This window comes from Rhopalosiphum maidis, chromosome 4 (assembly GCF_003676215.2).
Source record: "Rhopalosiphum maidis isolate BTI-1 chromosome 4, ASM367621v3, whole genome shotgun sequence".
In the NCBI taxonomy this organism is placed as follows: domain Eukaryota; kingdom Metazoa; phylum Arthropoda; class Insecta; order Hemiptera; family Aphididae; genus Rhopalosiphum; species Rhopalosiphum maidis.
This window is the reverse complement of record NC_040880.1, coordinates 40,046,398-40,058,104: the sequence shown is the minus strand read 5'-3', so window position 1 is coordinate 40,058,104 and position 11,707 is coordinate 40,046,398. Positions and strand designations below refer to the sequence as shown.

General features: G+C 24.7%; 1 protein-coding gene across 3 annotated transcripts; it reads left to right on the top strand.

Moving 5' to 3' along the window:
- On the top strand, positions 1 to 10,459 carry LOC113555939. Of its 3 annotated transcripts, XM_026960574.1 has the most exons (10): positions 1 to 147; positions 352 to 357; positions 1,740 to 1,742; positions 2,442 to 2,447; positions 3,027 to 3,050; positions 7,151 to 7,186; positions 7,801 to 7,860; positions 9,782 to 9,799; positions 10,038 to 10,082; positions 10,232 to 10,458. In XM_026960574.1, exons 1-10 carry the CDS (start codon positions 57 to 59, stop codon positions 10,291 to 10,293), a joined length of 351 nt encoding a protein of 116 aa, XP_026816375.1. In that variant the 5' UTR covers positions 1 to 56; the 3' UTR covers positions 10,294 to 10,458. The 3 variants fall into 3 exon arrangements, with proteins under 3 accessions (XP_026816375.1, XP_026816377.1, XP_026816376.1); XM_026960575.1 differs by lacking the exon at positions 3,027 to 3,050 and having other exon boundaries at positions 5 to 147; XM_026960576.1 differs by lacking the exons at positions 3,027 to 3,050; positions 7,151 to 7,186 and having other exon boundaries at positions 3 to 147; positions 10,232 to 10,459.
- Positions 10,460 to 11,707: the final 1,248 nt, after the last annotated feature.

Genomic DNA, 11,707 nt, shown 5'->3' with positions numbered 1-11,707 from the left:
TATTATTCAACTCAGTTAAAGTTATTTTCGATTATTGTACCTTCCTACTCACAAAAATGGACAAAAATATTAATATTTTAACAATTTATTTTATATTTAATTTGATTGGATCTATTTATGCTCCTATAAAAAAATGTTTTATAGAAGGTGGGTATATTAAAGTCTTATTAGTTATTGCACATGATAAATAACACAATAATATTAATAAATAATTTAAGATACAATATATCTATTTGTAATTTAAATTTATAGTATGACTATTATTTTAATGAAATAATAATATTAATCAATAATCATAGCACATGATTACAAGTAATACATTTAATTAAATATTTCTGTTGTGCTTTACAGACCATGGTAAGTATTTTTGATTTATAAGAATTGACGTTAAGATGTATCTAATACATAATACTATAGTTACTAGTGTTACTACTTTAAAAATGTAATACAGTAGAACTCCGATTATCCGGACTAATTAATGTCAAGGGTGGTCCGGATAAGCAAATATCCGGGTGATTGACGTATGATATATCAAAAGTTATCTAATTGTATGAATATATTGTATGTATGTATTTATTATTAATAAATATATGTAATATAATTTAAAATTCGTAACCATAAACAAATAATCTTATTATATATTTAACTGAAACAAAATAAGCCTTAATTATAATATGTGACATATTTTAAAACCAAAAATAAAGCTTTTTTTTCTCGTCTGGTAAATTGGACGTTCGGATGATTGGCGTTCAGATAATCGGAGTTCTACTGTAATTATTTTTGTAATAATTACACGTTATTGTAAATGTCATATTTTTTATTAAAATAACGCTACTTTCACGTGTGATCTCATTGTTTTACAAACGTAGTATCCGCAATTTGTTTTTGAGCTTTAATTGACTTATCAAATTTCAGGGTAAGAATATTAAATAAAAAATATCATACGATTGTAGTGCTAAATTAATTTAAATATGAGTGCCTTATAATTTGTATGCATTTCTATTACGAATAATAACATAAACGTATTTTATAGTCCTTTACACGGTTAACAATCCGTGTAAATCGTAAATTTGTACATTTAAATATTGTTTAATGATAAATGGACAGTTCCCAGTTTCCCACCAATTGGAATATAATTCTTATGAGTAATTATTATTAACACATGTTAATTATAGTATACAATATAGATGTTGAATATTCAACAGTACCTTTTAACTGTCAAAAATAATACAAATTAATAATTTTAATAATTTTCTTTAATATTTTAAATACATATAAATAAATAAGTGTATCACATTTTTACCTTAAAATTTGATATAAACTAGTCAATTCACACTAATATTAAAGCTAAAAATGTTGTAGATTTGTAGATAAGTATTTAAATTGGTTGTTATTTTATAGAAGGACGACAATTTTTTTACGTGAATTACCATTATTTACAATGGATTCTTAATAAATTAAAAAATTCAGATATGATTATTTAAAATTTTTAAATAGTTATATTTCAATTTATGTCAGTTATAAAATTTTATTCCTTGTTATTAGTTATATTATGTATTAAAACACAACGTCAAAACATAAATAAAAGTAACCAAAATAGATAAAACTAATACTGGCAATTTTTTCTTTATTGTCTATTAATCTTTGTTTTTTATTAGGTATGTAAAATTATATTTTTAATCTTTATAAAAATACTACAATTGTTAAATTAATTTTAATATTTATGTGATGTTTTACAGTTTGTAAGTATTTTTGTTTGATAACAATTTATATTAAATAATACATTAGTATATACAATTTATTTAAATATATTAAGTATAATAAATATTATATTATATCACCAACATAGTAACGGAAAGATAATAATATATTACTTTAACAACATTAATTTATTTGTAAGTTACAAATATAGTTTCATTAGAATTGTTTTAATGTAATGGAAATTTCATTTTATAAGTAATATTCCTATAATATTTATATTAAGATTTACCTTGTTTCAAATACTTTATATTTATATTAAATAATTATAACCCTGGTATAAATATCTATAATACATGTATTGATTTACAAATGTATTTATCTTCATAAAGCCAAATTTGTTGTTGCCTCAGCACAGTTTGCTTCACTGGCCTAACCTATTTTAATATTAATATATTCCCACCTATTTTGCATCTATATTAAATAATAATATTATATTTACAATAATTGTCTACAGTATACAATAAAATATTAATTATTAAATAAAGCTCGCCTAATTATATATCATAACAAATCTAAATAAAAGTAACGAAAACCATTTTATACTGGCAACAGTTACCTAAATATATATTAAACATTTTGTTTTTTATTGTGTAAAATTATATTTCAATCCACCATAAGTAGGGTTATATACAATTTATATGTATTAATTATACATTGAATATATTTTTTGTTCTTTACAGTCGATGGTAAAGTATTTTCAATTACATTTATTATTTATTATAATTTACGTTAAATATAATAATAATATAATATAATACACATTACACATTAATTAAAATGTCATATTATTCATTATTACAATAATACATTGATACCACACCCGCATATGAAATGCTTGTCTTATACAAACATAGATGCATGATAGTACATAACTACATTAGTACATTTTAGTTCAACAGAAACAAGTTTTTGTTGTTAGCACAAAACTCAACTCTCTTTAATATAGGTATACAGTGGCGTAGCCAAGATTTTTATTCGTGGTGGGGGGGTAGCACCCTCACTCCTCAGCCTTCCCTCTGGCTACGCCACTGAATATATAAATGTACAAAAATTCTATGGTCTATGTATCTATTATGATATTATTACATTTAATTTTGATAACTATTAAATTCCCTATGGCATTAAAACATTTAAAACTAAATACGAGATTGGTTTTAAACATAAACGTTTGTAATCGGTTGTGTCGCCCGTCCACTAAAAGTTAACTATCTCGGTCTCACCATGTTTGTAAATTAACATATTTGTACATAAATTTACTTCTTTAGCCAATCAAAAACTATACTGTGAAAGTAAGTTATTATATTTACTTATTACTTTATTAATAATTACTTGTGTGATCACAAGGTTAGATTCTGCTTAATGTAATCATTTTTCTACTACATCATTATTAAATTAATATTATTTAAGAAAATCAATTATATGATATCAAGCGCAATAAAATAGGTATTATACTCTATATTTTATTCCATTTAAGTTTACCCAATAGAGTGACTAAAATTGGTAGCCGACGCGCTGCATTTCCCGTACATGATGAGTCAAATTATGTGATATCGAATAGCATTAAACCATACAGCACATATTGTGCTGACATATGTTATTGAGCTGTATAACTATTTAACACAAAAGACAAAACGTTTTCACTACCTTCTCGTGAGTGTTTACACATTATTAAGTATTTTGTTCAGAATTATAATTTTTTATTATTACATTTTTAATTTATAACTTTCAAATTTTAACTATAAAATGTCAAGTTTTATCATTTTTTTTACTACAAAATAGCCTAAGAATTTTCGTGATTTAGACGAATTTTTAATTATATAATGTATTTTTATACATTTATAAGAAAAACTTACCCGGAATACTGTATTAAATTTTTTATTGAAATAACCTTATATACCTAACTTTATTTTTATATATTAGACAAAGATATGCTGTATTCCATTCCTCTGGTGTAGTTTCCGTTTTCCAGATAGATAAAAATTCCTTATTTATATTATCCACTATATGTTTTCCTCTATATTTCAGGAGTCCTGCTGATATCTGGTTTTCTTCTGGCAATTTATTGTTTTTAAGTAAATTAATAATCTTTCCTATTTATTCTCGAGTGAGCTCTAATATTCTAGGTTCAGCAATATATATTATATCTCCTCTCTCATTTAATAATTTGATATATTATCGGATCTGTTCAAGAGATTTTTAAAATGGGTTTTAAACATCTCTGATTTTCTTTTCTGTTTGTTACAAGCTCCTTTTCATGGTTTATAAATTATAGCTACCTATAATTGGTTTGTTTTTTAAATCTTTGAAATCCTAATATCCTAATTGTCGGCTCAACAACGTGATTCCCTGTAAATCATTGTGAATAAGCGTGATTTTGTATTAATGTTCATCTTAGGATTGTTGCAAGCCATTCGTGTTCAGTATAGTTTCATGATTTGTTTATCACGTGCGGTTAGCGGTGTTTTCATGTGTGTGCGGGAAAACACCTGTAATTTTTATTGTACGAATGTTGTTATTATTACGACAACGCATTACATCCTATAACCACTCATAAGATAGAAGATGCACCGGCCCATTAGGAAAATAGGTCTTTTTGTTTTAGGCATTATTTATTTTTTTCATCATTCTTATTTATTTATCTATTTAGTTCATTGTTAATTAAAAAAAAAATAATAATAACTTGCATACTTATGAAATAAATAATATTTAATAATATATTATAATAGGTATTATACAATATTATGTAACATACTAACCACGGCCAATGTGGCTTGTATGCAAGTCGATTATTTTTATAATAATATGTATTATACATTTATACACCAATTCAGTAGTACTTCAATTAAAGTTTGAATGAATATTATTATTATACACACAAAAGGTCGATAGTGTGATTTTGGTTGCTTATTTGCTTGCCGTGAAGGAACTCTTAATTTATTATAAATTAAGCGCCGATTGTGAAAAATGTACTTAATGATTTGTAATGAATCAAAAATAATTATAATGAATAAATAATATTAATGAAACTTTAACTTGTAAAAATATATTAAACTAGAGATGTTTTTAGTTGGGCGTCTTTAAAAATAAATGTCAAGCCAAGGAGTGTAGACGTTCCTTTGCCTGGTCGTTTATTATTTATTAATGACTATATATTATTACGATTTGTTGGAAATCTAAATACAGATTTAAACTTAGGTTTTTTATGTGGTTGCCTAGGTCGGCGTGCCTTTTAATTATATGAATTTTAACTATGGATTATTGTAACAATATATCTTAATATTTTGTTAGCTTTTTAGAATAATTTCTTACCTTAATTCTTGATTCGTATGTTGATTGTTTGATATATTTTGATGAGGAGTTTATTAAAAAGGAGACTCTTTTTAAAGATATGAAATAAATTGTGATTACTTATTGAATGTGGTAAAAGACAGTATTATGAAAGTGCATTGAGTGCAACAAAAGTAGCAAAGGCCGGGATGAATATGAATACTTGTCTATATATTGAAATGGATAGTGTAGTAGGCAAGCTTGGATGATGTTAGTAGACTAGCGTGGAATGAAAAAGGGATTTTCTACTTATAGTATGGACAAACTTATGATATTTTTGTTGTATATTTATACCCCTGAATTAGAGGTTTAAGGGTTTTCAAATTTTCGCCTATAACTCTTGACACAAATAGTAATATGTTTTAGCCGATTCAAAAACCACCACCTACTCCCTATTCACTAATCACTACTCCCTATTCACTATTTCCTGAGCCACCGCCGTCACTACTCCCTAGTATAGTTATATGTGCATTGATTCATACAATAGATTATTCGATTATGTTTAAACAAAAACATATAAATTATAAGAATAACCGATATTATAACACAAAGCCAATTGTATTCAATAATATCACGTAATGTAACATTAATCTGGCTAAAACATACTACTACGAATGATGAACTTCATGGTGTAGAGTACGTATGAATATTGATGTTACAATTTTGATTATAACAATAATGTTCATAGATACTATTATTTACTAAGTACAAAAAATGAAATAATAAATAATATTATGATGATATTAAATTATGAAGCTGTGTGGCGTAATAATGTGAATATCATTACAAATTTATACTGTTGTTATTAAATATTTGTTTTCTATAAAGCTATTGACAATATATTATAAATGATAATGTATAATCAATGATATTACAAATACCTAGTGTATTTTATTTTTATTAAATTTATAAGCGTAATAATAACATATTATAATAAATAGACACTATTGATTCGTGACGGTCACAGTATAGGTTCGGGTCACCAACAAGAAGAAGATAAATTCTTTATTCTAGTGGAAGATCTATATTTATGTTGACATCACGAACTGTAATAATAGCACTGTATAAAATAAGGAGCCTACATAATTGAATGGTGGTCGTACGTTCAATATGTATCTGTGATCTGGTAGTAAATACTTCGTATGTAATAAACTAATGTCGTAATGATAATTAAACAATGATCAAAAATTAAAAACTAATAATGTCAAACTTTTAGATTTTATTATTATTAATTACAATTAAATAAATTGCATATTACCTCAGAAAATATTTTGTTCATTGCTACTAATTTTAAAAATGTTTTTTAGCATACATTTTTACTTGCTTTTAATCAGATATACGTTAATACTGTTTCTTTTGCATAGTAACATAGTAAATAAATATGATAAAAAAAATTTCATTTTGGTTTTTAGTACATGGAAATATAAATAAATGTTGGTCGTTTTTTAAGAAAAATTACGTCGATATGTAACGTTTTGGTTATTATTATTCCATTTATTTACAATATTTGTTCACGATTTATGAATAATTTCATCTTTAGGTGTTGAAAATAAAGTAATATTTTCATTATTACTTGTATTTACGAACTTACCATACTATCGCATATTGAAACTGAACATAAGTGGCCCATAAATTATGATGTGAAACATTATAAATATTCTACAACAGACATAAATAAACACAATTTAAAAAATAATAATGTTAATTTATTTTTTGTTTTGTTTATAATAAATTTTAAAAGTGTGTACAAAAATATAATTTTCATAAAAATTAAATACGAAATTTAGTAAATCTAGTACACCACTAGGACTAGATAGTATCATAGTTGCAAAGTATGCATCCGTATACAGTTTATGACCAGTGTCCCACACTCTCCCTGCCAAAATGAGTGGCTCATGTAGCAATGCAGTTTTAATTTTGGATGTATTCAGGCTTCAATTTGTTCCGTAAACATTGCTCGTAAATTAAATTAAGCTTGCTTCCCTCCACTGCCACATAATATGCTTTTACATATTATTATTATATAAATATTTGGTGTTATTTAAAATCTAATACTTTACAGATATAATGGTTAAGGTGAATTTAATGTACATCACCGGCAAGTAGTTATTTTAGATTTTTTAGTTTTAAAACTACGTTTTACAGCATGTTAACTTACTGTTAATAATTTTTTTTTTTATATGTTTAAATCCTACTACCTACTTATTTTGTGTACTTACTTACCTACTGATTATATAAAGTAGCACGACTTAGATTATTACTTCAACCAATAATTTAAACCTAATGTGAAGGATGCATACAAGACCGGAACTTGAATTGAAGAGGTTTTGGGTAAACTGAAATGGGGCCCTCTTTGTTAATAATATTCAACGCAGAGGTCATACAAAATCCTTTTCAATTAACTTATCGTATCTACTACTAAAAAAATAGACACAGATCGTTGTAAAATTGATTCATCATATATTCATCTTAGTAATGTAAACAGTTGAAACACATACTTAGTTATTTAGTACCTATGTGTATGTATACTAGTTTTTATCAGTATGCAATATTATATTTTAAAATAGCTTTTATAAATTGGTTGAGGTATAATTGGTAAATAATACTATTATAGGCTATAGTATACCAAAAATGAATTCTTTAATAAATTAATAAAAAAAAAAATTATTTGTGGCTATGTATAAATATTATCGTAATTTTTTTTGTATACAGAACCTGATAAAATGTACAAAACTACAAAGAATTGGGAAAGTACAGTCTTAAACGATTTAAGTAAGGATTCATTAGTTTTTATTTATAGTGATGCGTTGAAATATTTTATTATAATATACACTATACAAATGGAATGATTGAATTCAACATAGAAAATATTAATAGATACTTAATACAAATAGACGTGTAATAACGTAAAAAGTAGATGTATAATAAGGATGATTCTTATTTCAAATATGTGCTGTATATATGTGATTTAATAATTTATTAATATCATCTCCTTACATTATTAAATTTATATTATATATCTGCACCTTACCTGGTTTACTGGAACATCCGAATATATGTATGTTGTATGAATATATATGCTATAATGACGTAATGAAATGACGCAGGTAGAATTAGATCATCAGACGTATATAACCAAATAAAAAACAACACTAAGTCATTTATGTATAATAAGTACGGGTTTAATTGTCCCATGACGCAAACAGACTCTCGAGATGTTCGTGAAAACACGGGTGCACGTGCGCTTTGTTGTCATAGACACGTATGGTGTTTCTGTGTGACCTCGTAATACAAATCGTCTCCTTGATCACCGATAAAAGATTTTATCGAGGTTTACCGTTATTCACGTACGGCAACTCGACCATTACTAATTTATTATTTAACTCTTTCTGAAGATCTTTCTTACATTTAAATAATATGAGCGTATATCATTACAGACATTGTTTATCACATATTTTGGGTACTATTAAACGCATTCCCTAACATAATATTTTATTTTCTAATATAACCTCATTTCTTAATTTACAAAAATGTTTTAGTTCCTTGCTTGATGTATATTTTTTAGGCCACCCATTTTTTAAATAACTACAGACTTGGCTTAAAACTTCATAGTTTGATGTAGCCAACCTGAATTTATTTTCATTTTCATTTTCAAATTTAATTTCAAGTTCATTTAACGTATGTACAATATCTTGCATTATTTCATCACTTTTCTCGTCTCTTTTAATGTAATTACGACTAAGAACATTTGCAACATACATATACTTCCCAGGCAAATATTCTAGATGTATGTTATATATTAACAATTTAACCCTCAACCTTCTTAGTCTATTATTAGGTATTTTATTGATTTCTTTTTTTATAACCTACACTAACGGTTGATGATCAGTGAAAATGTTAACTTGTTTTTGTCCATAAATTAAATAATGAAATTTTGTAGAAGTAAAAACTATGGCAAGCATTTCTTTCTCTACTTGGCCGAAATTTACTTCAGAGTCACTTTACTATGCTTCGGCGAAATGGCCCAAATCATCTACAGCGGAATAAGTCTAAAGTGTCAGATTATATTTACTATTTAGTCCACATTATTATATATTAGATATAATATCTGTGATTTAGTTAATAAAAAAAAAAGAGATTAGTTCTTAATTTGCGTCTTATATAATAGAAATGTCGTTTCTTTCAATTTCTTTCAAATTTTCAACTATATAATATAGTAATTATTATTACTAGTTTATATTTAAACTAAAATTTAATATTTAAAAGTTTATACGTTATAATTTATAACTGTTGTTCCTCGTTAGTTAAAAAATAACTTAGTCTATCACTCTTAAAGACTGCAATGAAAATATGAAATAGTAAACATTAGTAGTTAAATAGTTAATACTTAATATTACTGAACAATGAGTTATACATATTTGTATAGGTAATCGAAATAATTTAGTAGAACTACGCAGCAGAGAGTTTTTAATAATTTTGATAAAAACCTTTGCCGCCGAAGTATAAGACTTATTTGTTGTATTCTATCTATAACCATGATGCAAATCAATATCTGTCGGCTATCTCATATTTTAAATTTTAAAGCAATCTTATATGAATTATTATATAAATGCGTTAGAAAACGGAGAACTAATTTACCATAGAATAACGTATAATATTATTTTATTCATGTTTTATTACTTATTTAATTTAGATGAATATTCAGCAGATTGTGAGTTATAGTTTTTAATTTTTAAGTTTTAATACGGATTTTAAATAACGATACGGTTACAAAATCATGTTGAACTCCGGAAAAATGTCAGTCAACTGAAATATTTTTCAGTGAACAATGACATTTTAATATCTGTTGCTTCTATTATGTTCTATGATATAGATTTATCATCTAATAATGTAATATTGTAATAATGAACATTCTTAAACTGAATTAAAGCTAATTTTAATTGTTTTAGATCCAGTAGACATCTTTATAAAGGGTTATCAAAAAGGGTCACTTGGTAATTACATAATTTGTTACAATAAATAAATCTAACATGTAATATAAAGCATATTCTATGTTTACATTCACTTTCATTGCAAATCGGTATAGTTAGTAATATTCGAAAAAAGTTAAAAAAATTAATAAAATCAAACTGTTATTTTTTAGATAAATCAATACAGACCCCACAGTCATTTTGTACTGCTTACGCAAGGGATTTGATATGCTAGTAAGTAAGGAAGATTTTAATACCATTATAAATCCATAGATCATGTATTAAATTACATTGTGTAATTTTGTTGTTTTATTGGTTACACTTTTTCTTTGTGGTATTTTAATTATTTTTATTAGAATAATTATTGTTTAAATGTATACATCATATTTTAATAAATATATAATATTTTATGTTATATAATAATAATTTATAATTCATTTAATTTTACTAATATACATAATATCAATATAACAAAAAATATGATGAAATTATCTTAAAAAATTAAAGCTTGCGAAGGAGACACGGTATTCTGTATTCTATACTTAATATAAACCATGCAAATTATAACTAGAACCTGTTTAAATATAAGAATATATAATATATAAAAATATAAAAATATTTGGTATATGATGTAATATTATATATGGTGCAAATAGATAGCTGTAATTAAGAAAAATATAAGATATAAAATAAAACTATCTGACATAAATTAAACGATTTTAAAATATTCAATTTTCAATAAGTACCATTTTAATGATATCACAAATTTTAAACTGAATTGCAATATACTTTTGTTAATTCATAATAAATAAACCAGGAACAATACATAAATCTTACACATAGGTAATAGAGTGCCTTTTATAAAATATATTCATACATACAAAATAGTAGTTGTAATCAAACAAAAAATTAAATTTAATCAATTTTTTTTTTAGAATTTACGGCTTCAGTTCCATCTTGCATGCTATACTTATATTACTTCTATACACTATAATTAAATTATTATGAAATAATATATTCATTGCAAATATGTTTTTTTAGAACATTACGATACAAAATACATTACTAGTAATAAGTACAATTTTTGTACTCTATAATACTCTAATTTTTGTTTAATTATACGCACGCATAGGTATATAATAAACAATATGTTTATAAAAATGCGAAAAATGTGTTAATACATTATGCAATTAAAACACTAGTTATACAAGGTACATGTTTATTACGTTGTAATACCTAAGTGAATTACTTTAAATATAATATTATTAGTCAATATGTTGCAGATTTATTTTATTAGTTTTTAAAAACAAATTTACGTGCTAATACTATTAATTGAAATTTGAAGTTTCTGACGTTTCTGTGGTATTCTAGTATTCATATGATAATAAATAGAATAAAGTAATACGTGATTAATTTTATGTAGGTAAATTATTTATAGAAAAATTAAGAATTAATTACATGATAAAATACACATTTTTAAAGAATCTAAAAGACTATCTGCTGTTTTTCTTACTATTAATGCGCTCATTATTCGTGTGAATGAGTAATAATTATAATTTGTAGGTCCTAGTGTATTCTTGTCTATACTACCATATTAATTAGCACATTCGTGCTGAACGTTACTAAAACCTACGTATCAGCACATCAAA